Here is a 27,260-nt window from a genome sequence, read left to right on the forward strand (position 1 = left end):
AACTCGACCAGTAGTAAATCGTGTCACGCCAACTGTTAAGAGCCAATAAAACGCGGTAATACGCAATAACTGTACGAGAATTAATTAAGAAAGAATTGATGCCTATGCGCAAATCAGATTCTACTTGACCTCTAAATATTTCGCCTATAGCGTGTTCAAATGGTTCGAACGGGTGGGGTGAGTAGCTGACTGACTTTACGAGGAAACAAAAATTTATTCGAGGCTCGCACATGACTCGGAAAAATAAATAAAAAGAACGCGTTAATCGAGAAACATGAATTCGTTTTGTGGTACGGGCAGACTGTTGGTGGTCGAAATTATAATGAATCGAACATGAAGTTTCCCATCGATGAAAGAAATACGTCCAGTTTTCCTACTACCGACATCGCGATTATACTTGCAATAAAAAGGAGACAAGGTACAATTTCGCTAGCCATAAGAAATTCACGATCCTGGATCGATAGCCGTTTTTAAAATAAATCACTGAATGGATATTTAGAAACTTACGAAGAATTTGTAATTATCGAACCGACGAAATTCAGCGCATCTACCTAACGCGTCAGTTTCTTTTTTCTTGACTTACGTGACGGTCGTACCTGCAGCAACGGAAAATATATGTCACAGGTACGACAGCCTATTCGCTTCAACGTAGTGGCCGAGCCATTATTATTCCATAGCTAGCTCGACGAAACGATAAATGAGAAAATGAACGTCGCCTGCCAGTTACGATCTCTGGTAATTATTATTGGTTTTCCAACGATTTAGTTAATTTATCTTTCGAGATGGAACAAAGAAGTCGTAAACGCGTAATTGGAACGCTCTATTTAAAATATGACCTATAATTTCGTAGTTATATCAATTTTGGTTTCTCTATTACCTTCCTATTGTTTTTTATTTCACAATGGTAAAGAAACATATATGAGTTTGTATGCTAATTGTTGTAGACGAAGGTAAGGAAGGTAACGAGTCGTTCTATGAATAGGTATTTTCACTGTGTCTGACCAAGCACGGGATAATTCTACTTCGTGTCTAGATTTTCTTCTGGCTAGTAGAAAAGAATCGCGCTTGGTCAGACGGTTACAGGCAAATCGTGAAATATTAAAACGACACGACTGATAAACATAACATTCTTTTATTCATAGAGTACATGTCTTTGTAATAATAAAGTAAATAATATTATTAAATATATTATAGTTAACATATATAATATCATAAAATAGGCATGGCTCTTAAGTAAATTGTACTATTATTTTTATTGCATTATAAGCAGTGGTACTTTCATTCCCTTGGAAAGCTGATTAGACCTAAGGTTTATTGTCTAGAATTATCTACATTTTCTGTTGGTGGAGAATTAGGATGATACCCTATCCACTTTCTGTATGTTAGATTCATTGTGTCTTCGACCATGTGGTCTATAGGATGTATTATAAATGGTATAGAAACCAGACCAACAATGGTGGAAATCCAACGGTTTTTTAAGGCCACATTGGTACTTTTACGTTGTACATATTGAACAGTAGCACAGATTCTATTAATTGTGAAACCAGGAATTATCACAGATGCAAATGACTGCCACAACAAGGTGTCCGACATAGAAAAGAAAGCATTCTTTGTTGCTGCTGAAGTAGTATCGCTCTGAAACATGATATATCTATAGTGATGTACTTAATCCATCTGGTAACCTTTCCGTGAGTTTTACTTACACTGTATTGTTTGATGCCTTTGTGGACTGTGTCTGCGACAACATACCCACTGGCTACAAGGTAACTTAACCATACAACTGACCTTGGAATTATGGGTCGAAAAGCCTCTCCAACTTCGTTTGTATATCCTAAAAAATTTAATAAATTTTATTTAAAATATGTAAAACAGAACATTAATCTGAAAATAATGAAATTCAAACTGAGCATAATGAATATCCATGTGATAACAACGATTTCTATAGAATCAAAAATATCAATGAAAAATTAAATAACAATGCCTGATAACCTGTTTCTAATTACCCAGATATCTGACATACGTATCACGGTATAAATCCACTTCTTCTTTGGTGTTTTTCATTATAGATTTCTTGTTTTTACAATTAAATGACAACCTCTTACGTATCCGAACAATTGTCGCAGTACATTGGCGTAAGACCGACTACTTTCAACACGTAAACCATGCGAATTGTATTCGTTTTTACTAATCGATTTAAAACGTTATACGTCATTTAAAATAGATAACATTTTTAACAAATGTATGAAATAAAGTCAACAAAAATTTGAAATATATATGATGCGAGTTTCGGGTATAGGGAATTTTATACCGTGATTATCCTGTGATGAGTAACTTCACACATGGTAGAGGGATTTAATATGGCGTCCAATCCTATTATCTGGTTGGCGTACAACATAACCATACGATGTTCTGTTAACGAAAGAAATCTTATCCCGAACTTTGAAGGGATAGCATGCTCTTCGGGAATTATGACAGGACCGTAACATTCGTAAGTCAAAGTAGTTCGTATATCGTCGTTCAAAATGTTAGATCTCGATTTTATTAGGGAATACCTTAGTCTGCAAATTAACGAAGCAATTTGTTGGTGGTGGTATTACATGAAAGAAATTTCATGGCAATTGCTAATCGCTATTGCCGCATATCTTTGTGTCTGTATTTGTCTCTATTCAATCTTGAAAAGAGTCAGCCACACAGCGTGGCAGCTTCCAGGTCCGCCTGCAAGAATATTATTAGTCACTGCTCATCCTGACGATGAAGTCATGTTCTTTGGTCCACTGGTATACTGGGTTACAAGATCAAAGGCTAGCCAGATTTACCTCCTTTGTTTTACTAGTGGTATGTTACAAATACATGTAATTTGAGGATTCACTGTTTGACTAACATGTGGTTTCAAATCTACTTTTAGGTGGAAATAAGAAACGAAAAGAAGAACTATGGGACTGTACAAAAATATTAGGAATTCCAGAAGCTAATGTAACTATAGTGATGTAAGGAATTATTTTGTTTCACTTATTTGCGAGATAACTTGTTGTTCATTTGAATGCAGCTAAATTCTATCCTTCTAATCTTCTATCATAGTTCAATAAATGCATGTATAGGAGTACAGAGTTACCTGATGATCAAAATGTACAATGGCCAACAGAGGTAGTGGCAGAATGTATTTTACAACACGTAGAAAGTTATAAAATCAATGCAGTTGTAACATTCGACAAGCATGGCATAAGTCGACACAAGAACCATATCTCCCTATACTTTGCCATAGCTGCATTATGCATTGAAAAGAAAGTACCATCTTGTTAGTATCATTCATCGTAACGTTTAATTGATATTAAAAAAATACTAAGAAATCTAATTTCTTTTCAGATTGTAAACTATATGTATTAGAATCTGTGAATATAATTAGGAAATATGTACAGCTCCTAGATTTACCAATTAGTTTATTATCTGCTTCCTACTGGTATTTAGTAACATATGATCAAAAAAAAATCATAAAAGTAAGTCTGCAGTTAATTGCAATTATTATTGTTGAAAGGAAATATTTTGAAATAATTTCTTGCATTTATAGAATGCCATGACTGCACACAAGTCACAGTATGTTTGGTTTCGAAAATTGTACATGATATTCTCACGGTACACGTTCATCAATACCTTCCAAGAAGTGAGTGCTCTCGACCTGGAGTTGGATCTCCAGTTTGACGACGATTAACTCGCATGAGTTTACAAGCTTGTACAAATTGTAATTAATTGTACATAATAAAACAAATGAAACTTATCTATTAACGTGTAATAAAGAAACTGTAGGATTTGGAGAATACTTTTGAACCGGTTTTAAAAATATACATGTCGAGTAGAAAGTACTTTTTATTCGACCTTACAGGAATATACAAATGTTTAGACAAAAAAATGTAGCATATAGTTTTCCAAAAATAACAATAAATCGACTTTTTATTATATGTAACTTGCGCATTAATTCTTGTACAATCCTTTTTTGCGAACTTGCATAAATAACATATAATCTCCTTGATATGTACTCATCAGGTGTGCGTAATAGAGTATTATTCATATCTATTTGCTCTAAACAATACTTTTCCGTTGAGCAAGTACTATATACGTTTTTCCAGTTTGAATCGTATAAATTTGGCACAATTCTGTTTTATGCAATTTGAATTAATTTTCTATTGGGTTTTTTGTTATTTTATAATGTAAAGTTTGTTCTCTTTGAGTAATTGTACAATGGCAGTAAATTTATAATACTTAATCATTTATACTGGAAGAAAATATAATTACAGCAAATTAATATGTCTCATGAATTTTTCAACATAAGCACAATAAATAACAAATTAAAAGTGAAAACGTTAATGCAATAAAAAAAAAAAAAATTTACTTTTACTTTTTCCTCCAGTATAATTGAAACACTTGAACAACAATGTACAATTAATGTAGTTTTCTTACTTCGCTTTACAAAGGTACAAAAAAGCTGCACTTTTTATTTAAACAAAAAATCTATATGAATGATATCAACAATACTTAATATATAGTCTAGGTTGATAAACAGTCTTATATAATTTAAAGACGTTAGTCATATTGTAGTTACCATATCAAACTACATAGTGCACAGCAGATATTTGTGTGTCAATGATGTCAATGACAAACATAGATATATTTTTTTATATAACGAATAATTTAGAAAGTATATATACTCTGTGCGTCATATTCTTTGTTCATCTTTGAACACAAAAATTATGGAATGTCGTCGTGGTGTCTTACTCTCTCTATATATATTAACAATAATCGAATTACTCAACACTAGAATAGATGAAACCTTATATGCTTTCTAAAGGCGATTTGTATCTTTAAGACGAAGTAAATGCGTACAAGACAGTCGCAAAAAATGGACGGCATGATATGTTCCCGCAAGATCCTCGATCGGTAAACTACTGCGACAATAATCAATTAGTAGAATACTGAGTTAGGTACAAAGAGAAGAATAACACCAAAATGTTTTGGGTTTTTATAGACAAGAGATCTTCGATATCCCATGGGTAGGATTGCTGAATTTATAAAGGATTCATGGCGAAGATCTCGCGGGCCGTATCCTAGAATCTATCTTTGCCGCGATGCGAGCTCAAAGTTCCCATACCCGGTTGAGGAGAATCTGTATCTACTGGATCTTGCAGGTATTGAAGTTCTTGTAATTCTTGAAATTTTTCATGATCACGAATATGCGCATAGTTGGCAGATAGGCACATTAAATAGTGTACGAGACTCAACACGACTAACATGGCAGCCACTGTTGCCAAGATAAACATAACCTCTGCTTTTTCAACGAAATCTTTACAAAATAGTTTCACTTCTTGTGGTCCACATACCTTCATGTCCTCAACTATTGTATTATTTGGGAATATAAAACCTGCATAAAATAAAATATATGCAATGTTTAGAGTTGCTTTGTTTGAATAGTTAACCTAGATTGGATAAAATTCGTGTGTACGCTACGCGAAAAGCTTACCAAATTGGGTGAAATCGATACATTGATCGAAAGACTGAACCCGAGGATTGCTGCATAATCCCCAGAATATAGTGAAAATCCAAGTAATTATAACCAGAAATGCAAATATCAGAAGCCATCCGAATTGTAGAATGTATGTGATTGTCATAAACTGAAAAATACAATACATATATTTTCTGTTCCATTATTTTTACAGAATTGAGGTATATCATTGTACAGATACATACAACAGCACAGGAAATACGTCCGCCAACTCGGGACCTCCATGCACGATATACTTTGTGTCTTGTAGCTCCAGTTGCAAGACAACCAACGCATAGTATCATAAAACCTAAAGCTGCCATGCTAGCACCAATTGTTGCGAAAGTCAACTGTACTGCTTCCAGCCATCCAAGCCGTAAATGAAACACCTTAAAATATAGAATTACCAATGAAAATAATAAGTGTATCATATACATATGGTACTTCTATTAAAATTACAATATTATACCTGGTCCATCATCAAAGAACCTAGCGTAACACCTCTATACATTGTGCCACAAAATATGCCCACTCCTAAGCAACACATAATTGTTGCAATAAGAGTTGCATATGGCACTCTAGCCATGCAATCGTTACACAGATTCCCTGTAAGATTACAAATTTGTATATAGAAAAAAGATCCTATGATTCTTCTATGTTTAACAAGCGAGTCTTGCAAAAGCCATATTATGTGTAATTCGATACTGCTGACAAGTTTCATGAATTTTGTTCAGAAACATGGATATTTGCATGAAAAAACTTACTGCAAGAACGATTCTCATACTCAAGTCCATGAAGACTTTTTTCGGAAAATCTATCTATACTAATATTACTGTCAAACCTTCTACGCAATGGTAAACTGTCGATTCTATCTGTATCTCTCATGTCTAATCAATAGCTTCGACAACCTGTTTGAATGAGGTGTAAATTGATGACTGAAACGGTGAATGAGTAATCTTCGCGTATATGCTATAGATAAGATTATAGTAACGTACGGTACGCGGTCGTCGAACGGTTACTAAGAAACCGATTATTCCGTCTTCGAGAAAGAGGCCTCCTCCTTTTGCATAAGATCTCCTCTTTCGCGAAACGAAAGAATCCGTTAAAATCGATTTACTCACCCATGTTTCCAGCTTGTTGTTCGAGGTTAGGCTCGCTAAGAGTGGGCACTGCCCGTCGTTAATTCCGAGATTATGATACTAGAATTCTCCCAATTACTGCAGCAATTGAATGTTGTTCCGCTGTATTAGTGAATGACATCCCACATGCTTCTCGTAATTACACATCGACACGTCACACACTTGTTTATGCAGTGCCCGCGAGTCCTTCGGTTACACTGATTCCGTTAACTGCATGTGAAAAATCTTTTCTAATATTTTTTAATGTTGCACGTAGACAATTTAGAAGAACAAAACAAAAGAACACCGAAACAACATAACGAACGCGGTACTTCAAACTAGAACAATGATTGCCTAGGAATTTCGTTTATTTCTCGATGACCCTTTAAAATGAGTCAATATGGCGACAAACAGTCAACAGTGGTGTATTATACTGTAGAAAAAAGACATCTGTTTAGAATCATGATCGAAGGAGATTCCCATAATCATTAATTCAAAAGTAGATTGCTGTTATTCGTAATAGATCGCTTATCAAAATCCTGATAGAGTAGTAAAAATACTTCTTAGATTACGTGTCGGGTGTAAGTATTAGGCGCTACCAAGATTGATACTGTTAACTACTTGTGAAAAATGTTTTGAAATAATTTGAAATCATTCAATTAAACAGTTAGGATCAAAAATAAAATAAATTTAGAAATCATCGTTTATATTTTCTTTGATTTATCTTATCATGATAGGTAATACCGATCGCGTAAAATATCATTGGTTTTGGAGCGACCTCTTCGTTTAAGGTCGGTGATTCCTCGTACTACTATTCCACTCAACCAAGTCGGTAAAGTAGAAAATAGTGAATTTAAATAAAAACTTGAATAAAATATAATTTCTCTATTCGTTATTCGAAGGGTTGGAATAACCCTTGTTTTATTTGATAAATAATGAATGTTAAGCTAGTTAAAATCACGTTCAATTCTGTGGATTATTTTCATTTCCGTATTAATAACTTTCAGCATATCTGATCATGTTTATAAACACCTCGTGTTTAGATTCGAATTTCAAAATCTGTAAAGCATTTAACGTTCTTTTAACTTACAAGAGTGTGTCGTTCTATGTGCTGGTTGATTTGCGTTACAAAATTTATTTTCCATCTATGACCTCTTTGAACTCTCTGCCGGAGATTCGTCGCGACGATTTTAATAGTTCAGCGTCAACGATACGGTTGTTTTTCATCGGGAAATGTGATAAGAGGAATCCTGCCAGCATTATCAATCGTGTTACCACACACGTAGGTACGTACACGAACGATGAAACGTTCCTCGGCGTGATAACACACAGATATAAACGGCGGATAACGTTTCCCGGTGCACGCGAGTGTTCTTTGCGTGTGCAGTGCACAAGCATCTTTGCATCACAGGAAACAGAGTTTTCCTAATGAGTCTACGGTCGATGAATTTCAAACGAGGTTGGCGTTTTTCAGTCACCGATTTTCCGTTCACAATGCAATTGTGATGCAACAACGATAAACTTAATAACAAAGTGTCCCAATGCGTGTTGTCCAACTTCATTATCAACTCGTGAAGACCTTTGGTATTTAGCGCACGCGATAACTTGACAACCACGGCGACAGAAATGTAAATAATTCTACTAGAAAAAACCGCTCTTTTTATCGATTTTTCTTATCGCGTTAATCATCTTTGTCGTCGTTCTTAATCGAGTCTCCGGGAACGCTCTATTATCCTAATTAGAATTAGATGGGTGCGTGCGCGCAAGATCGTTCTCCACCCGAGCGATGGAATTGAAAAAATTAACACAGCCGATCGACCAGTTCCGAAGATCTAGATCTATTCGACAAAAAATCACAGGAATTTGTATATGTAGAAATGAAACTCCGCCAAGGAAAGACACAGCGGGATTTCCCCTACCTTCTAGTCTAATTGGCCAAGATTTTTCAACAGCATCCGTTCGGAAAAACAACATTCCTCGCGGATCAACCTAATGCGAAGTATACCAATTATGTCGGATAAATAGTTGACTTTTTCATAATCCAGCGAGAAAAAAAATGTTCGATTTATTGCACGATTATCGCGTCAATCGATTCTCCTACGCATTTTTTAGCGACTATAGAATACCGATGCGATAGTGCTTCGTTTATACGTTATCGGTTGTACGACGCTAGAGAGAGGTGCTGCCTCGTATTAGAGATAATCACCCCTCGAGAGATACGGTAATTCTTCGATGAAAGTCGCATACTTAAATTGATCGAAGACTCTTAACGAGTCTACTTCAGGAATCAAAACCAGAAAATTCGGCCAAGATTAGAACGAATTTACAGGTCTGCGTGAGAATTAGTAGACGAAGGCTTTTGGCGCCGAAGAATTCCAAAATCCAAAATGGCCTAGGGTTAGATAATGTACAGTTGTAGTTACCTGCAACGATAAAACATTTGCGACCCTGATTGCCGGCATTATGCAGCTTCTCGCGGCAATTGAAATGAAAAAGTGACCCAGATGTTACTTTCGCTCGCGCTCTATCTGTTGATATCGCGGCGATCACGGCCGTTGGTTTCTTCAAAAGATATTGGGTTAATACATTTCATCAACGATGACCTTAATCGGGACGGTTTTGCAACGACCGTCCTCCTGCATTTAGACGCTTCGCGTTGAAACAATCTCCGAGAGAATTCATTCCGACGTACTCTGTGCAGAGTCTGCATCCTGGTTCGGGTCATCTATAAATACGCGTAATCAGCGGCGTCGGCGAGAACTTAGTCTACACCGCTGTCTTCTTCCTTGTCGAAAACAAACTTTCTCTATTCTGCTGGAAAAAACGGAGTACTTTCAATTGTACCGTGTTTGAACTCATTTTTGTCGGGAAAGCTTCGTCGATTCATTAATAATACTCCCACAAAAATGTAAGTTTCAGTTAACGATCGCTCAGAGCCCAACCGACTTTCGTTTGCTCGACTGGCAATCGAGCGAATCGATGGACGGCTCCCGATGATGAAAGATAAACAGTCCTAGACATCGAGGAATTACTGTAATTATTTCTTTCGAAAACAAAACGTTCGCAACTCGTGCTTGTTTTTGTTAATTTGCTCGTATAACGATACAGGTTCAAATCACGATAAGAATTCAGTTACACTCATTTCAGAAAAGCATACATCAGAAACTTGGCGCCTTCCATGATAAATATCTTCGATTCTTTATACGGAAAAGATTATTCGAGCTGTAATTAGAAAAATAAACGATAGTCAACGTTTCGTTTTCGCGACAGCGGAAATTAATCGATTAATTAAGTTGACGCGACATCGCATTCCGCGTACCCGGAGATGGTCGGCAGTCTTTCGCCGTTTGTCATTCCCTGTTAAGCGGAAGACGAGGACGGAATAATATTTGTGCTCGTCGACCTGGACAAGCGTTCACCCATCGAGAGGAAGAGAGAATGTTTTTCCGTCTCCCGAAACCGCAGTTCCAAGAAATGTACGAAATATTGTTATGCGAGCTGCAAGGAAGGTCTTCCGACAGCCATGGCACTGTTTTCACTAGGAAGCACGCTGCTCTGAATTAATATCGTTTGACATTGTTCCTGCCAATAAAGACGAACTGTAGGAAACGCAATTACGACGACCTTCCGCAATGCCCGAGAAACCTCGACCGTCGATCCTTCCATTCGCTGGTGGGTTCAATCGTCGCGGCGATGAATGGTCGGTGAACATGCTGTTTGTCGAGCGGCGACCGTGACGATCTTTGCAGTCGAGTTGCTATACAATGCGCACTATGAAAACATTCTTACCGAGTAACAAGTGATACGTGAACAGTTCTATTGTTATCGTCGGACAGAGCTCTTCTTACAGCTATCTACAGATACAAGCGAGTGGTTTTCCGTAGAAATATTAATAACTAATTTGCAATAAAAGTAGTTACATCTCGAAGTACGTAGGAATAGGTATACGTTGGTGTACTTGCAATCCAAAGGTCGTCTTCGTGTGAAAACGGATATGACACCTTTTCTGTCGAAAAACACTTTATCTTTATACTCGATTATACGATGTTGGTTATGTCATAAACCCACTGTTTGCACCTGTCAGGAACTGTAAAAAATCGTCCGTACGATAACTATGAGACTCTTTGTACACGATTCGCAACGACTCCGCAAAAGCGTATGCAAAGTATCGTTTTGATAAGAAGTTTTCCACAGTCGAATCTACAGCAACCGGACTATTGTTTCGCTTCGAATGAATTGCGTTGCCCCTTATCAGTTTTCAACATCCAAGCGATTTTGTCGGAGGATGAGACTCCGAGACGGCGGAGTCCAAGGTAAGCTAATTCGTATTCTCTCAATTTACCGCTCTAGCAGGTGGTACAGCAAATTCGTGGTAATTTTGATCTCCTGCAGTTTAGCTTGGACTCCGCTGCTCCAAAGGGGCACGACGTCGACGACGACGAAGGGAACATGATATGAAAATTCGTTGGAACGAGACGCGAGCATTTCTACGTACGTGTCTAGGTCGCTGATAAGCTGTAATCGACGCCGTTGACGTTTTAGCGCTGGATGACGTATTGTTATGTATTTTCGTTCCGAAAACCAGGAAAGCCTCGACGTTGCACAGTCCAAGAATTGACTCCGGTTACGCGAATGAGTAAAATATAAACAACATTTAATGAAACAATAATAACGAAGGCCCTATATTTACCGCGGGTTCTGTTTTTCGTACGTATGATATAAGAATAAACGATTCTGACGTCTTAGCCTAATCAACGACAAGCCAAGTAACATCATTAACAAATTTGTTTTCTCTTTGGGGCACGGCAATGGATACAGTTTGCTAGAAGCAAAGCTTTTATCTTACATATGTATCTCAACATGATTTCATTATCGGGATAGTTTTTCGTCAAAATAGGCGGACATTGTAGCGATAACGATCTACCAATAACGAAGATAAAATTGTCCAGCGTGTCCACGGTTCGACCTTCTTTCGTTGCGGAAAGCTCGCGCATAGTAAAATAACGTTGCACGTGTTCGTCACGAAAACGGCACGCTAATTGGCCTCCTTGCCACGAACCGAAATTAAGACAGATTACCGGTGTCGCCGCGACTCGCGTTTCCTGCGCTTTTGAGCAGTCTGAATCGCTGACGAGCGGATGCCCTGAAACGAATTTCAGTCCAAGGCCGGCTCTCGTTTAGCATCGCAAAGGATTTTCAAAATTAACCAAGAAACCTTCCGTCGATCCTCGTTTTTCTTCTGTCCAGTTTGGGAACAGATCCTGCTCGAGGATGCAAGAGGTCTGTGGGGGTTGGTGTGAGCAGAAATAATTGTTCAAACACTCGGTAAAGAATTATTCCAAAGAATTCAGCCACGTGCTCGTAACTTCCTATCGTACATTCCAATCATCTCACCTGTAGCTTTGATACATACATCCGCTCACCTTGCGCTCTGTTTACGCGTATCTGTGATCACACTAATTAAGACCATTAGTCAAGGCGTCAACTTCGACGCTTGACTTTGTTACCTAAAATAAATGGAAATTGTTCGTTTGTCGTTGTTATTCTTAGATGTGAGGGAATTAAAAATAAATTAGGGATCTCTGTTTTGGGGTCGATCGAAGCTGCTAGCATACGAAGGAAGCCTCGAAGCCGAAGCAGGGATGGCAAAGATCGAGGAGGAAGAAAGAAATCAGGATAGTGCAGACAGTGGCAAAAAATCGAACGATTCGGCTGTCGAGAGCCTGGTCCAGCCGAAAGGAGCCGACCAAGACTGCTGGGTCTGCGAGTCTACCTCCAAAGAAACGCTTTGGTGGCAGAGTGAACGAGCGGAATGCTTATTGGATTGGTGATCACCGGGCCGAGTCGAGTCGAGCCGAAGCGAAGCGAACGAGGCGTTCGTACTTCGGCGTCGCTCTATAACTGGCTGATTTCGCCTGGAGCTTATTTATTTCGAATCCGAAACTCGTCGCGGCAGCCACGTGCTACGATCGCAGCTGTGAGTCAGTCGATCGCTTTTTCATCGATCGCGGTAGACGATCTACAACAAACTAAAGAAAAATAAGGAAAATAAAAGGGAACTCGAGTATAAAACGTGGAATAGATAAATATAAGTACACGGAGAGTATAAATTCCATTTTTATAGCATTGCTATTCGTCGTCGTCCGTGCATCGCTATCGACTTTCCTTTAGGACACTTTGAGGAAAGCTCCGGTTGTCTCGACCCCTCAACCACCCCCGGTGACGTTGTCGATCGTTCTCCGGTTGCTGTGATGATGTGTGACTTGTGACAAGGATATTCATTCTTTCGCTAAAGACTTTTAGATTCTCTCGTCTGCGCCGCCGACCGAATATCTCCGTTCTGGAAAGAATAATAGTATCGTAGGTGAGTGTTTCCGAAATAAACGCGCGTTTACATCGGCAGCTGTCAAAGTTCTGAAACATTTCAATTTAAAATAGCCAGCCTAACGAAGGCTTCAGTAAATTTTCCGCGATACAAAGTAAGTGAAAAGTAACATAACAACAGTTGTGTGCGAGCTCGAGCAAGTGTTCGTGTTGACGGACGACGCGGTTGACCCGTATAATTTGTGATTCGCCGTTTGCGAAACCAGCTGTCGATGTCGCACGTGGCGACTCTGTTTGTGGTAAACGGTAGTCCTGTATTTTTGACATTTCACAAGGTTTTTACTATTTCCTCCGTCTCACTACGCGTGCTCTCTTCTTGCAACAGTTCTCTTCACTACCTCACGTGGAGACTCGGCGTTGATTACAAATTCAGTCACCGGCAAAAATAGTCAACGGATCCGAAGAGGAGGACCTTTCCACGTTTCACGAGGCGATGCGATATTTATTTTCATCGATAAAGCTAGCAGAAGCCTAGGAGGGGAAGAGCAACCGAAAAAGAGTCTACTTTGATCTAGCGGACTCGCACAGTTTATCTTGGCCTGACGAGATTCGACGTCTTCGAGAATTTGTTGACTTCAGCGCGCCATCGGAACGAAGAAAGCGTGAAAGAAGTTTCTCGAAGCTCGGTTACCGCCACGACTGGCTGTGTTGAGTTTTCTGTGAGCATCTCGGGAGGGGATCTGGGCAAAAGAGGAACCCGATCGGACGCGTGCACCGTTTACAACGTAGGAGTTATTCGTAACTATCGCATAGGTCGCGGTTCGACAGACATATTTTTGCATAAATTTTGCTACGTAGCAGCTAAACCTCTGAGCAGTCTAGCTAATTTTAAACGCGGACACTTGAACGAATTTCTGGAATTCGGCAGTTCGACTCAACGCTACGGTGGAGCGAATCCACAAGGGCGCCCGGATTGGAAACGTATCGCTCCGAGAAAAAACAATTATTGCGTCGACGAGGAGCCGAAGAAGCGTTTGTTTCGATTAAAGAGCATTAACGTCGAGTTATCGAGCGCACTATCTCACCTATCGAACGATAACGTTGGGACTCTTTGAATGCATGCCACCGACGTAGCGAACCGAGTGACGAGATTGCTTTGCAACGCAGTTTGAGGTGTCGATCGAAATACCCGCTTAAAGAGGGAGCAAAGGAGCAAGGATAAGAAAGATACGAAGTGCGTCGTTTTTGAAAACAGAAGAATTTCTGAAATTCATAACAACATCGCCCTAACGTTGAATAATCTAGAAGGCTCCGCGTGCTGCGTTAGGACCCCTCGAATAGGTCCAGGTAAAAAAAAAAAGGGGAGCAGGATTTAGGGTAATAGAGGGGAGCTAGGAATACGATCAACGTCAGTTTCAAAAGGCGGTAGTTGGACGGAAGACCAAGTCGAGAGAAGATAGACGGAAACGGAGGAAGTCGAGTACAGAGTTGAATAGAGAAAGGTCATGGCAAAGTGCAAGCCTTTGTCAGCTCCTGAGCGACACGCCAGCGTCGTGTTCGACGATGAATCGGTGGCCGTTCGATCGCGATGGCGAAATCTTGCCGCCTTTTGGATACTTGGCCTCTGCAACAATTATGGTTACGTGGTGATGCTCAGCGCTGCCCACGACATCCTCGAGAGCAAGTTTGGATCGACGGTGAGTACCTAAAACTGTTTTCGTCGATTTCGAATATTTGTTTTGTCGATCGGTTTCGCATCGAATGAATTAAGTGTACTGGAAAGTATCGTTCTTATCAGTTTTTTTTTGTACGATGTCTCGTACGGTATCGGTAAAGCGTGCAGGCACGGCGTCGAGGCAAAGCTATTTAAGAGGCAAATCGAGCGATTAGTTACTGAAACAAACATTTCCTCTATCTTCTTTGAGCGAAGAACAAAAGTTTCAGTGCAATTCTTTACGACTTCTTTTTGCTGTCACTTTTTTTCCGACATGTACGCGATACTCGACACAATGAGTCTGTAGGTGTAACGCAATCGTTTCCGTTAATTCTTCGTCCATAAGTTGATTTACAACTTGTTTGTAGCCAAACTAGATATCGATAAGTAATATTGCGTCTTTTATCGCAAGAACAATTTGACGCAAGTTCGAAAGGTCCCACGTCTAATTTTAGCGCTCATTGTGTATTCATTGATCGTATCCAATCAATGTCACGAATTAAGAGATTGCAAAACAGCCTGTAAACGGCGCGGTGGAGCGTTTCGTGGAACTCTTTGAATCATTAACGATACTTCTCTGTTTACCTGCGATGATAAACTGCAACGAAGTATTACGATATCTGGGTGACGATACGGGAAAGGTGTGCGCGCACGCGAGCGAATTTTCGAGCCGTATTATCGAAACGGCTGAAGCGTGACGGTCACGGTCCTAGGTCAGTCCACAGAATCGAATCGAGGGGAAATGACATATACGTATCTAAAATTGTTTCTGTTCTATTTCTAATGCTCCATTTCTTTGAATTGCTGGGGTCTGACCCATCGATCTTCGATGCTCGATGAATCACCGGCTCATTCAACCGTATTACGAGACGGATGATTAGATCCTTGTATGGATTGAATTTTTCTCGTGACCCGAGGGTACTCCGATTGCCGAGGAATTCATACGTAGATCACACATAGATTTAGTCACGTGTATCAGGATTGTAAGCCATGGTCAACAGGTGGGAAGATTTGTTTCCTTTATTGGTGAAAATTTTGCTTTTTCCTTTCTGAGAAAATGAATCTTATCCCAAGATTTGAACCTGTGCCACCGAGATTAGAGTCGTGCAACTAGTGATATAATAAACGATTCCACGGTTATCGTGACTACTGGTAATCGTGCCGATTCTAGTCTGGTTAAAGAGACAAGTCACGTCAAAGGATTTAACATTTCGCGTAAACTATGTATCCCAGAGTAAAAGTGTACGAGACTATTCCCCTCCAACATCTACATATGAACGTACAACGCTTCGTCTGATAACAATCGCTGTATTCCGGAATTGTTCCCGCCGCATCGTGCCCTACATTTCACGTCCTCCGTTATCCAAAAAGCGCTCGTCCCAATTCTTATCCTCCCTTGTCCGCGACGAGAATTGCTCGTTTAACGACGTCCTCCCTCGCGGCTCACGTTCGCGATTCAAGTGGAACAGCGGCGACCGAGAAGGAAACAAATTGGCGTTAGCGGAGCAAGCAATTAAACTGAATTACGTCTTCGAAGCAGATTGGGTGTGCAGGAATTTTTGTTATGTCATCGGCAAATCTATGCGCGCGATTCGCATTGTATAATCGACTGCCGCCTTCTCCTCTACCGATCACGCTTATCCCTACCCTGCGTCGACCGCAATCTCTCACATAGAGCGCGAGAACCAATTACGTAAGCCGCGAAGCGCTATGGAAATTAATATTCAGCTCGTTCAAGGTGGTAACGTCCGTGAAAAGAGATACATCGCCGGTAATTTCCACGAGGAGTGTCGGTGAACCGTTTATGGGAGAATAATGAAATATTTCAGTTCGCGTAACGATACTCTGGAGATGATGTTTAACCCCTTACAACTGTTCTCACGAGTCTGACTCGTGATGCAAATTTTAGACCAAACTTGAAAATCAAGAGTCAGGCTCGTTGTTAAATTTGGTGCGACGGGGTAAGGGGTTAATTGCTCAATCGAGAAACGTTACTTGTTACGGTAGAACAAACCTTCGGTACGCGTATATTTTCTCTATTATTTTCGTTTGTTCTTTGTCTTAAGCATCCTGTCATGGATTTGAATGTCACGACTAATACGACTGGAGTTCGATCCTGCAACACGCTCTCTACTGGCGCTATACTGCTGGCGGACATTCTGCCTTCCCTGGTGGTGAAGGTCATTACACCCTTCTTGCCGTTTTACGTACAGTGAGTACCATGATATTTTTACTCTCTCTTTCGTCGTAGGTCGGGAAATTCACGGTGTGTTCAATAAATCGAACCAGCGAGCACCACTAGTATCAAGTATCTACGTATATTAAAACTGTCCGTGACTAATACGCGCGTCTTTTCGATCAATGCGCGTGGGTTGACGTTCGACGTCGTACGCGTCTCCAGGAGTGTATTTCCATTCCGATATTGACCTAAACGTTGCCGCCTGTTGGCGCAAAGGCGTTTCGGCCTGCGGATGATTCCTCGGAGTCGTGTCCCTCCGTGAATGAAACGCTAATCGATTAATCGAATCGTTAATTACAGTGCTCGACTGGCTACCTGTGTGTTATTTTCCGCTGCAGGATTCCTCGTGGTGTCGTTAAGCACTACCGAATGGCTCGCCATTCTGGGCGTCGTTGTAACGTCACTCTCTTCCGGTTTGGGAGAAGTTACGCTGCTGAGTTACAGCCATCAGTACCCCAAGTAAGTTACATCATCGTTTCTTACTTCCCTCCGAAAGATTCCGAGAGATTCGTTGGAAACACGAGGTACGATTGTACTCGTGCGCGATAATCGATTAATCGCGATCCACTGCCCTGCCCTCTTCTTGCAGGCCTAAAGTTTTGCGTTCTCTTTTTGCTAAACGGTTGACCTTGCTGCAAACATTTTGCGAAAAGAATGCGCGTTAAAGCACATGCACGGATCGCGTGATCTCGACGCGACAACACGCTCGTTTTAAACTGTTACTTTTGCGCTATAACTGAATGCTGTTCATTGTTCCCCAGACAAGTAATCGCGACATGGTCTTCTGGTACAGGAGGCGCTGGAATAATTGGCGCGCTCTCCTATGCCGCCCTCACGATTTGGTTCAGCAATGAAGACACGTTGTTGCTCATGTTAGTCGTACCGATCATACAAGGAATCACTTTCTGGTTGGTCTTGGTCCATCCGACTCAACCCACAATACCGATCACTAAGAACGGTATCGAGAGCCAGGAACAAATCATCGAGAATCCAAGCAAGAGCTTCAAAGAGAAGATACATCTGGTCCCGGGCTTGCTGAAGTATATGATTCCTCTGGGACTCGTGTACCTCTTCGAGTATTTCATTAATCAAGGATTGGTAACGTCTTTTTCTCCCTAATCGCACAGTTGTATCTATAAATAATTCGTTCGACTCGCGTTTTTATCGATACATGTAAAAATAATTTTCAGTACGAGCTGATCGAATTCGACGGCATTTGGTTATCGCACGCCGAGCAGTACCGATGGCTCCAAGTGGATTATCAGATTGGAGTATTCATTTCAAGATCGTCCGTCAATCTTGTCGCGATTAATAAAATCTGGGTCATGGCTGTTTTGCAGGTAACCGTGTTCATTGATAACGAAGGCGTTAAGTACACAGTGTTGCATGTTACGATAATTTAATAATCTATCTGATGTTTGTTTCAGTTTGTTAACGTGATCGTCTTGTTGTTCGAGACCCTGTACTACTATATGCCAAACATTTGGATCGTGTTCATCCTGGTCTTGTGGGAAGGTCTCCTTGGTGGCGGGGCGTACGTCAATACGTTCTATCGGATGTCCACCGAGGTGAGAAGAGATTATTCAGAAGGATTGTCGCTTCATTAATATAGCGTTGCTTCTATATCTATAAATTATATTTTGATTTTCAAACAGATTCCAAGAGCAGATCGCAAAATTTCTTTGGGGATTGCCACGATGGCCGATTCCATCGGGATCGCGATCGCAGGATGGATGTCGATGCCCGTTCACAATGCGATTTGCAAAATGCCACAACCGAGTCGACTGGGTAGTTAGGTAACCACTAATCATTAGATAGTATCTAACGACAATCGCGCGACCAAGCATGGCTTCCGCAGCGTGGTGAAACCGTGCGATATTTAACACCGAATTTTCCTCGATACGTCTTGGTGGACGCGGTCGCGCCGATAACCGGACATAAGCTAACAATCGTTTGTGCATCCTAAATAGTTTAGATGCTGCAATCACAGCTGTACGCGTTAATCTGCTGGATGCCACATTAACTTCTATATTTATGTCAGACGGCAGAGAGAGAGTATGCGATTATTGTCGGGAAATCAGAAAACGAAGGATGTAAGAAGGATGTTAGAGATGATGAATTTCTCGTTTGGAAGGTTTGATCCTTCACTTGAAACGGAATTGCGAAATAAGGAGAACAATTACAAATGCAGTTCACCGATGTTCTTGCGAATAAAATGCAACTGGCTAGACCAGGCATTCTGAGCGCACGTGCTGGCGCGTGCACGCATGTGTGTTCGCAAGTTTAAATTCAATCGATTCGCAGTTCGGTTCGTAGTGGAATTTATAGACACCAGTATTTATATTTAAACTCGCGTTAGTAGGTGTTTCCAATGAAATGTGTATCTTTTTCGTTAGGAGAGACAAACGTTTCTTTTTCTTTACATGTCTTTTTTTTTGGATAGATGAAATCTTTCGTTGAAGAATGATTCTCATCGAGCATTTCCGTACCCGAAACGTCGAACACATTCCTCGTCGAAATATCACTCGAGCACGTAACAGTATTACAATTACAGGCAGTGATAAAGCACAATGGAAAGCCTCGAGGTTTTAACAATATAATTTGCCGCTATTTGAACGCGTATCGTGTATTGTGATATACTGATAATAATGTTCTTTGCGTGTATTCTGCGCGCGTGAGTATGTATGCGAGTTTGCGTGTGTATTTATATATATATACGAGACTTTGTCGGAAGTTGTGGAATTGAAACTGTTCCTAACGCGTTCGAGAATAGAAGTTACGGGATACGATTCTACCCAGAAAGGGTGCGAACAGGCAATTGCGCCCCCTGCTGCAAATAAATATTAAAGAAATAATATATGTAGCAATATATATTTGTTTATGTGATCAATAAAATATACTGAAAGTTTGAAAAGAATTCGTCTCGTTGTATCTTTATAAGTCATTCCATAATATATCTCATAAGTGCTTCTACAGTGAGCTCCCTTTGATACTCAAATTATTCGATTGTTTATTGATTTTTTGCAAACAATGTATGCACTTTAGCACTCCTGGAATAAAGAGAACCGCTAAAAATTTGAAATATTTCAGTGCTGCCACCCAGCGGAAAACACCGGAAGCTTAACCGTGAGTATCAGAGGGTACTAGTTTTCGATCATAAAAGGTGCGGAACATGCCACTGTAGATGGCAATCAATGCTAGCTAGTTTTTAGGGATGGTGATTACATCGTAGGCGCACAGGTGCCCTTGTTATGTAGCACCAATCATGAGTTTGTTTGTTTTTTCGGTTGATTCGATTTATTTGCAACATTGTCGACTTTGCCAAAATGCAAAATTAGCCAGAATTCCGAAATGTACCGAAAATTAGCCCCTTGAATTGGGCAACCTGTACTGACAGATCTGTCGGACCGGTTGCCTGTCAGCAGGCGCAAACGTGCCACCTCTTCGGATATCATGTTCTCCTGATACCAGGAGTAAAATTCAGACACGATTTAGATACGTACGCCTTTGTTAGATATCAACCCAAGTTAGCCAGTTTTGAAGTCTGTTTGCCATCTCCTACGCGCTGGGCTGCCCCTGGGATGCGGCAACCTACAGTAGTCGGCTTGTCGTGTCTGTTGCCGTACAGTAGGCGCAGGGATGCCCCTGGGATGCGGCAACCTACAGTAGTCGGCTTGTCGTGTCGGTTGCCGTCTAGTAGGCGCTGGGCTGCCCCTGCTACGCGGCAACCTGTAGTAGACGCTTTGTCGGTTCGGTTGTCATCTCGTAGGCGTAGAGGTGCCCCTGTCACGCGGCAACCTATGGTAGGTTTCTGGTCTGTTTGGTTGGCATCTTGAAATTGTCGCGTACTCGATTGTACAAGCACTATGTTGGATAAAATAAGACTTGAAGAACTAATTGCGGCTGTAATTGTATCAATTACTACGTTTTTTTTTTTATTAAAAATCATAATCAAATAATAATTTAAGAACTTTATTACAGAAAATATATCGTTATTAATACTTTCTATATTTGAGTTTTGTTTTGACTAGTACAGTTGGGAAAGAACTACCTTAATTATTTAATATAAAGACACAAATCAACTCTAACATAAGCAGTCATTCGATCGGTTAGGAACGGTGTTTCGTTTCTTAATATAATCCAAGTACAAAACTTGTGGCTTCAACCTCGAATATCGTTCATGATTACATCCGCGAATTTGTCCTCTAGATTTCGCACCCACAATTTTCCTAACGGTAAGTCTTTACGTTTCACGAAGTTTTTTGATATCAGTCGCTCGTGTTCTCTCGTTACGGCTCCCACGGTGTCAAAGGTCGCGTGAAATATCACTTGTCCTCCGGCGTAACGGAGAAACGGTAGAAACGGGTAGACACTTTGTGAAGATAACTACGATTAATTTTGATTGATTTCGCCTGCGGTCCCGCGATCACGCGCATCGCTCCAGTATGAGTTTCCCCGACTCCTCGTACTCCTGTCGAGACAGCCACATCTGCTGAAAGGATCCAAGGGAGCTGAGAATCGATCCTCCGATCCAGGCACCGTAACGTCGCTCGCTGGGGCTATTCGCGCTAATTATTTTCAGTCTCATGCTCTGGAAAAATAAGTAAATGCTAAATCAGTATTGCGTGAATATCTCAATTAAATCAGACTGAGCTTTCGATAAAAATTGTATACTCACTGGAGGAGTTTTGCTGCCTAAATCTCTATTCAGCCTTTCGCTGAAACCTTGCAAGCAGGAATTTCCACCCGTGACCACAACGCTTCCGTACAAGCTCTGAAACAACAATAAGTTTTCAAACTTTTCATCGACCGTTGGATCTTCAGCTTCGACTAGAGTATACCCACCGGTCTGATGTCCATGTCGCACATGCCCACGCTCGTGGTGACCAATGGTCCAACGCCGAGAATACTCGCACCCACGCCTTTCACGTTGCTCGGGTCGAATAGCGCTTCGGGGATCATCAGCCTCACCGAGCCGAAATCGTCGTTGTAACCGGTTGGGAACTCGTAGTGCTTCATTGGCAGGGCGTTGGCCATGTCCTCGTCGTACGGGCTGTCCGAAACTTGAAGACAGTTCATTTGAAAGTCTTGCAGGAGCTCTCGGACCATATAGCTCAGCCAGGAAGACGACGGCTGGGGTCCTGGTCTTCTTACCCAACGTGGCGTCTCTCTCTCTCGGACTATGTCTGCGTAATTTATTAAACATATTTTCCATTTAGATGATACAGAAACCTAGTGGAACACAAGCCGATGCTACTACGATACGATCATTGAACGAATCTCATCTATTTAAACGCTTAAAAACAGATTTACCTTTGCTAGCGACCAGGCAGGCGGGCACCAGCTCGATGTCCTTCTCCTCAAAGAACTGCCTGCACTGCATGGTGACAAAATCACCTCCCAAAGGACTCTTGACGATACCTTGAGTGATGACGTAGCCGTCGTGTACGGGCACCGCGCTCGTGTGTGTCGCGCCGCTGTCGACGACCATAGCTGTCGATCTTCCGTTCGCGTAAGCCGCTAGAACCGCGTTCTTGCAAATGTACATGGCGGGAACGTTGAACTTCTCGAACATCAGCTCCAGTAGCTTCTCCCGTTTCAGCCTGGTGTTCCAGGGGCATTCGGTCATCAGGATCGGATGGTGTTCCGGGAGTGCGTGCAGACGTTGCTTGTAGGCGTACTCTGTTAGGCGCTCGAACATATCCCAACCCTCGATCATGCCGTCCTGCATCAGGCTGATCAAATCCATATCTACGGAAGAAGCGATCGAGTTAGACGAGATCATTCGTAATTAATTAATTCGACAGGAGATACTAACAATTTTGTGGAAAGGCGACTTTCGACGATCTCGTTGCATTTTGCGGTATAACACGTATGTTAAAGCCGCGAAAATGTTCTTACAGAGAAGTCAAAAATTGTGTTGAAGTTATCTTCTTGCGAACAAGATGAAAATTCGTTTCGTTTCATTGTTACTTCGATCTTGTTATATTTTTTTTTTCAGGTAGAGTAAACTTCTCGTGTCTTCGATATCTTCGCATTTAATTCGATTGAACAACACGAAGTCAAACAATTATCGTAAGTTTATGTTTATTACGATTAGAAACCTACCCTTCTTTCGCACTTGAATAGCCGTGACGTCGATGTTGTAGTGCTTCCTGACAGTCGGTGTGCCGTCTGGTGTTTCGATGGTGTCCTCCCATATCCCGAGGGTGGTCGGAATTTCGGCCTTTGGAGTGTCCTCACCGCCATAACCAACGCGAAGGCTTTGGTGTCCAACGTCGAAAATGATAGCACCAACCTCGTCTGCGGGAAAATCGTAACGGTTAACCGTGTCCTTGACCGACCAGACCACGTTTTTTATCGTGAAAAATGCGAGCAGCGTAGCACATACCTCCACCGTAGATACCACCGCTCATAGTATCTGAGAGAAACGGGCGATCCGCGCATGCTCGGCAACCCTCTTCGACCTCACCGGTCCATACACACCACCCCCTCCTCCCTCGAACTTGCAACGAGGATTCTGCGAGGCTCCCTATAGTCCTCCTTATGCACATCCGAATCGACGATCAGGTGAAACGTAAAACACGATCGATCACCAGCGTGTTTGCCAAAGCACTTCCGCGACACGCACGAAGGGGTAGTTGACCTCGAAAGCTGACCGAAACTCAGATCGGGGCATCTTGTTTAACGGTAAAGTTTTTACTAAACCAGAAGGTTGAATTGTCGAAGAACAATGGGTTACTTTGTTTTCGATCGTACAGTCTTGAAGTGGAAGGTAACTGGTTTCGTTGTTCTTGCTTTTATATGCTTGAAATAAGCTTTCGCAAGATTTTCATTGTAAAGATGACCGAAGCAGGTACGCGCGATAGTTGTGAAAGGTAGTTTTCTTTTTGCTGTTATATTGTGAGAAAATATATCGGTGGTAATGAACGGGAGAAGGGACGAGAACATGAAAGAGACGGTGGGGGTTCCATTAATGGAATTAGTGTTGTATATTTTACAAAGTAAATAGAATATAAACAATCTAAAGTCGTCTAAAACACAATAGTACGAGTTTCGTGGTAAATCATTTTCATATATTATAAAGTATACGATTTGTCAACAGATCCATATCTCTTCTTTTGTCTCCCGCGGTATCGAAGGGTGGACCCGGGTTCCGACATAACGAGAACACGAGACAAAAATCATCGTCGCATTGCCGAGTGAACGGTCGATCGGCAGTAAACAGTGAACTGATTCGATGGCAACGAATGCATAGACTCGACGGGTTTCCCGTATTATTTATCATTTTTTGTTACAACGACGGTCGAATATCTCAACGGCGCTCCTTTTATTTTGCCGTTTCCGGTTTCCATATCGCATCTGATCGGTCCGTCGATCGTTAATCGACGCGCGGTATCGAGGACGCGGGCACGTTTCGTATCCCGCGTTCGCGCTTTTGGGCGAGGTACACGTACGTACAGATAGCATGGTAGTATAGACACCTTACAGACAATATTGTTTTTTTATTTTTTCTGTTTTCAACGGTAAGTTTAACGCTATACGTCTCGCTACTAAACGTTTCAGTCTCTTGGAATTGAAACGACACCGATGACAACGACGAATTATCATTTTCACTTTATTTCTCTCTCGTCTGTCTTCGTTACTTTCTTACTTTATACACGTATAACACATCGTTCCTCGTGGAAACGTGAACAAAACCGCACGCAGGCTTCCATCGGGACGACGATCGCATCGATTTGTATCGCGCCGGGCGAGTATCGGTCGCGCGTGAAAAAGGACGACGTTCGTAATGGATAAAACGAGTAGATAAAACGATCTACGGAATTGGAAGACCAAGTAAACACGTAACAAACCGCGTATTGCTCGCTGGGATATGCACTCGATACGATGAAATCTCGTTTACCGTGATCTTACCGGAATCTAGTCTTAACGATAGGACGATTCGCGTTAATCGACGTGTTGATCGAAAACGATTCGAGTCTTCGTTACGTATAAGTATGTATAATAGGAGTCTTTAGCGGAAGTTGTTTTCCGAATCGTTCGCAGTGAAATGTTACACGTACGAAGGAGGACCAGCGTTTCTGGACAACGGAACAGCACGCGCTGTCTTTTTATCCAGGAGCGTAATCGAACTCGAAGGATAGCATCGAATGTTATTTCGACGGCCAGCAAAAGAATCCCGCTTATTCGAGTAGGACGCGTAGAATTTCTTACACGATAATTGTTGCCTTTAGAACGGAACAGCGGTTGAAAAAATTGTTCGTTAGGGATAACTCGAACGTTCGAAGACGTTAATCCCGATCGAGTTCTCGCCACGGTCGAGGGACAGCGCGATTCGCTCCAAGACCCTGGAACGAAAAATACATATATGTAGGTATACCGAAAGCGAACGGCGGTGTCGCGCGGTCGCGGGTTCGCGGAAATTCGAACGAACTGGCAGTTCAAAAGAACACATAGTCGAGTCGTAAGGGTGTTCGTTCTCGCTAGGATAACGACCGACACCCTTTTATCAACGTAGGCCAGGAACACGAACAGTGGGAGTACATTATTCGGTGGCCCCAGTAGACGGCCAGTGTAATTAACGAAAGACGGACCACGGTTTCTTCCACTCCTTTCTTCCTCTTTCACTCTTATTCCTTACAATGCAAGTTTGTATGGGGTTTCGTTCGTTTCGTAGTTTCGCGCGCAGCATCGTGTGGAGGAGGGGTTCGTCGTAGGCTTTATGCTTATTTACACCGCGATTACGAAGTCACGGACGTTTCGTTGGCTACTGTGGCCGCGATCGAGGTCGCATTCGGCCTCGCTTAGCTCAAACGCGTCGGAGAACCCCGTGGGTGGGTCCAGCTTGGGGATGAACAGGCTTCCGGATCCGTCACGCTCCTGGTCCCGATTGGAACAGGAATTGCTCGACTGGTGCTTGGGATTGCCAAGCCCGGAGATTGGGCCGAAGTTGGAACGGGTCTCCTCGCTGGTATGACGCGCCAACTGTAACATCCTGATCGGACACACGCGCCATTATTTTCCATCCGTGATCGATCACGAACTAGCTACCGTCTACAAAGTAACGTTGTTTTCGTACTCACTTGGGTCTTCCCCTTCCAGGAAACGATTTTCTCTCAAAAATCGGTGAGGGTTCTGTAGACGTGCTAGATTCTGGTCCATGGTACAGGAAGTCTGGGAACAGAAAATGGAGCGGTTTTCCTCAGCGAACGAGGGGATGAGCGTCCCCGTACCGTTCTATTTCCCCGATCTCGTTCCGACGCGGCGTTTCACGTTACAAACAACAAGCTTGCGAATGCTCGGTCACATATTCGGTGCACTCTAACGAACGTAAACAGGCAACGGGAACGGATGGTACATATTCCGGTGGTATTGCGGTGCGTGGAATTGTCTCGCGGCGCTCCTCTCTCCTCCTCTTTTGTCGTCGCTGTCTAGGTATATATCGTCGAACGAAAAAACCCCGGGAAGGAGCGCGAGAAGCGCGCGAGACAGAAAGGATCCAACCAACCAGACAGATCAGAAAGTGAGAGACGGAAAAAGAAGATAGAAAAGGCGTAAACCGAATAGAAGGATGAAAGATTGCATACTGTGGACACGCGAGTCGGCCGCAGACACCGAGTGGTGCGAATCGACGAGGTGATTGGAAGACTCGGTTCGGCTGCTGGTCCCGACTTCCGTGTCGCTATCCGAGCCCAGGGTGTCGTATTCCTCCGACTCGGACTTGCCCTGACTGACTTTGTGCGTTTTGTGCAACTGCGCAGAGGACGAACGGCCTCCGCGCACCTTAGTGTACCGGTTGCAATCCGACTGCAATCAGACGGAATTGTTTTTTCGATAAATTGGCACATCGCACGAGGAAACGAGGAGACGCGCTACACCGATATCATCTCGTTCAACGATCATCACCCCGTGGCAGCTACGAGATTTAACGATCTACGCTAGAGTCAACGAAAGAATCGGCTTGGCTGGAGGAAGAACTTTCAGGAAAGAGGAAACCCCTACTCCGCGTCTTGCGTGTCAGAGGTAAGTCTTCCGAGTCGATCCTTTCGTCGATGACTCCGTCATAGATTCGTAGTCTTTACGAATCGAGAAATTGATGCTCGGTTATAATCCTATTACCGTACGAGAAATCGTTGCTTCACGCCTTGAGTAAAGTTGGGAACACCTGTCTATTCAGAGCCGCAAAGAAGTATTAACTTACAACTAAAATCGGTTCTCGAAACATCTTTAATTCGAAGGTTTAAGGAGGGAGATAGGTTTATGATTATGTTTTTTGTTTAGTGTCTTGCATGAATTTTTTTTAGCAAGAAAGGAATGCATATAATTTAATGA

General features: G+C 42.0%; 6 protein-coding genes across 13 annotated transcripts in view; 2 read left to right on the forward strand and 4 right to left on the reverse strand.

The window, feature by feature from the left end:
• Positions 1-1,113: 1,113 nt before the first annotated feature.
• Positions 1,114-2,215, reverse strand: LOC128873172 (mitochondrial fission process protein 1). The gene is made up of 3 exons (XM_054116535.1): positions 2,004-2,215; positions 1,704-1,831; positions 1,114-1,635 (listed from the first exon to the last, which is right to left on the reverse strand). The coding sequence occupies exons 1-3, from the start codon at positions 2,059-2,061 to the stop codon at positions 1,312-1,314; spliced, it is 510 nt and encodes a 169-aa protein (XP_053972510.1). The 5' UTR covers positions 2,062-2,215; the 3' UTR covers positions 1,114-1,311.
• Positions 2,216-2,348: 133 nt separating this feature from the next.
• LOC128873170 (N-acetylglucosaminyl-phosphatidylinositol de-N-acetylase) lies at positions 2,349-3,958 on the forward strand. Of its 2 annotated transcripts, XM_054116534.1 has the most exons (6): positions 2,349-2,488; positions 2,546-2,835; positions 2,906-2,987; positions 3,099-3,295; positions 3,364-3,494; positions 3,566-3,958. In XM_054116534.1, exons 2-6 carry the CDS (start codon positions 2,598-2,600, stop codon positions 3,704-3,706), a joined length of 789 nt encoding a protein of 262 aa, XP_053972509.1. In that variant the 5' UTR covers positions 2,349-2,488; positions 2,546-2,597; the 3' UTR covers positions 3,707-3,958. The 2 variants fall into 2 exon arrangements, with proteins under 2 accessions (XP_053972509.1, XP_053972508.1); XM_054116533.1 differs by having other exon boundaries at positions 2,367-2,835.
• Positions 3,844-7,214, reverse strand: LOC128873169 (neuronal membrane glycoprotein M6-a). Of its 2 annotated transcripts, none has more exons than XM_054116532.1 (5): positions 6,652-7,214; positions 6,000-6,136; positions 5,737-5,919; positions 5,510-5,660; positions 3,844-5,410 (listed from the first exon to the last, which is right to left on the reverse strand). In XM_054116532.1, the coding sequence occupies exons 1-5, from the start codon at positions 6,653-6,655 to the stop codon at positions 5,097-5,099; spliced, it is 789 nt and encodes a 262-aa protein (XP_053972507.1). In that variant the 5' UTR covers positions 6,656-7,214; the 3' UTR covers positions 3,844-5,096. The 2 variants fall into 2 exon arrangements, with proteins under 2 accessions (XP_053972507.1, XP_053972506.1); XM_054116531.1 differs by lacking the exon at positions 6,652-7,214 and adding an exon at positions 6,295-6,629.
• A 5,024-nt stretch (positions 7,215-12,238) lies between these two features.
• LOC128873168 (battenin) lies at positions 12,239-19,842 on the forward strand. The gene is made up of 8 exons (XM_054116530.1): positions 12,239-13,012; positions 13,358-14,669; positions 16,753-16,898; positions 17,226-17,384; positions 17,687-18,023; positions 18,116-18,265; positions 18,353-18,493; positions 18,581-19,842. Exons 2-8 carry the CDS (start codon positions 14,478-14,480, stop codon positions 18,719-18,721), a joined length of 1,266 nt encoding a protein of 421 aa, XP_053972505.1. The 5' UTR covers positions 12,239-13,012; positions 13,358-14,477; the 3' UTR covers positions 18,722-19,842.
• Positions 19,843-20,977: 1,135 nt separating this feature from the next.
• LOC128873257 (actin-like protein 6B) lies at positions 20,978-23,368 on the reverse strand. The gene is made up of 6 exons (XM_054116701.1): positions 23,317-23,368; positions 23,034-23,228; positions 22,239-22,676; positions 21,771-22,111; positions 21,604-21,699; positions 20,978-21,516 (listed from the first exon to the last, which is right to left on the reverse strand). Exons 1-6 carry the CDS (start codon positions 23,339-23,341, stop codon positions 21,352-21,354), a joined length of 1,260 nt encoding a protein of 419 aa, XP_053972676.1. The 5' UTR covers positions 23,342-23,368; the 3' UTR covers positions 20,978-21,351.
• Positions 23,369-23,868: 500 nt separating this feature from the next.
• The window catches only part of LOC128873256 (cell adhesion molecule Dscam2-like), a 105,632-nt gene continuing 102,240 nt past the window's right edge, over positions 23,869-27,260 (reverse strand). For 5 of the 6 annotated variants that reach the window (XM_054116695.1, XM_054116696.1, XM_054116698.1 and 2 more), the window contains 3 exons: positions 26,516-26,735; positions 26,012-26,102; positions 23,869-25,923 (listed from right to left, as the gene is read on the reverse strand). In XM_054116695.1, the coding sequence (XP_053972670.1) occupies positions 25,659-25,923; positions 26,012-26,102; positions 26,516-26,735 (576 nt within the window). In that variant the 3' untranslated portion in view covers positions 23,869-25,658. The remainder of the gene's footprint in view (positions 25,924-26,011; positions 26,103-26,515; positions 26,736-27,260) is intronic. The other variant, XM_054116699.1, reaches the window with a different exon arrangement.

Source organism: Hylaeus volcanicus, chromosome 3 (genome assembly GCF_026283585.1).
Source record: "Hylaeus volcanicus isolate JK05 chromosome 3, UHH_iyHylVolc1.0_haploid, whole genome shotgun sequence".
Classification (NCBI taxonomy): domain Eukaryota; kingdom Metazoa; phylum Arthropoda; class Insecta; order Hymenoptera; family Colletidae; genus Hylaeus; species Hylaeus volcanicus.

Bases quoted from the DNA above. Each gene is read 5' to 3' on its own strand.
- LOC128873172 (XM_054116535.1), bottom strand. From the start codon at position 2,061: ATGAAAAACACCAAAGAAGAAGTGGATTTATACCGTGATACGTATGTC. The intron at 1,832-2,003 runs GTAATTAGAAAC...TAAATTTTTTAG, and splicing joins TACGTATGTCAGATATCTGG to GATATACAAACGAAGTTGGA. The intron at 1,636-1,703 runs GTAAGTAAAACT...ATCATGTTTCAG, and splicing joins AAGGCATCAAACAATACAGT to AGCGATACTACTTCAGCAGC.
- LOC128873170 (XM_054116533.1), top strand. From the start codon at position 2,523: ATGTTAGATCTCGATTTTATTAGGGAATACCTTAGTCTGCAAATTAAC. The intron at 2,988-3,098 runs GTAAGGAATTAT...ATGCATGTATAG, and splicing joins GCTAATGTAACTATAGTGAT to GAGTACAGAGTTACCTGATG. The intron at 3,296-3,363 runs GTTAGTATCATT...ATTTCTTTTCAG, and splicing joins TGAAAAGAAAGTACCATCTT to ATTGTAAACTATATGTATTA.
- LOC128873169 (XM_054116531.1), bottom strand. From the start codon at position 6,415: ATGAGAGATACAGATAGAATCGACAGTTTACCATTGCGTAGAAGGTTT. The intron at 6,137-6,294 runs GTAAGTTTTTTC...GTAATCTTACAG, and splicing joins GTATGAGAATCGTTCTTGCA to GGAATCTGTGTAACGATTGC. The intron at 5,661-5,736 runs GTATGTATCTGT...TGTATTTTTCAG, and splicing joins GACGTATTTCCTGTGCTGTT to TTTATGACAATCACATACAT.
- LOC128873168 (XM_054116530.1), top strand. From the start codon at position 14,478: ATGGCAAAGTGCAAGCCTTTGTCAGCTCCTGAGCGACACGCCAGCGTC. The intron at 16,899-17,225 runs GTGAGTACCATG...CGTTAATTACAG, and splicing joins TTCTTGCCGTTTTACGTACA to TGCTCGACTGGCTACCTGTG. The intron at 18,024-18,115 runs GTAACGTCTTTT...AATAATTTTCAG, and splicing joins ATTTCATTAATCAAGGATTG to TACGAGCTGATCGAATTCGA.
- LOC128873257 (XM_054116701.1), bottom strand. From the start codon at position 23,341: ATGAGCGGTGGTATCTACGGTGGAG. The intron at 22,112-22,238 runs GTAAATCTGTTT...TAAATTACGCAG, and splicing joins CTGCCTGGTCGCTAGCAAAG to ACATAGTCCGAGAGAGAGAG. The intron at 21,700-21,770 runs GTGGGTATACTC...TTGTTGTTTCAG, and splicing joins GCGACATGGACATCAGACCG to AGCTTGTACGGAAGCGTTGT.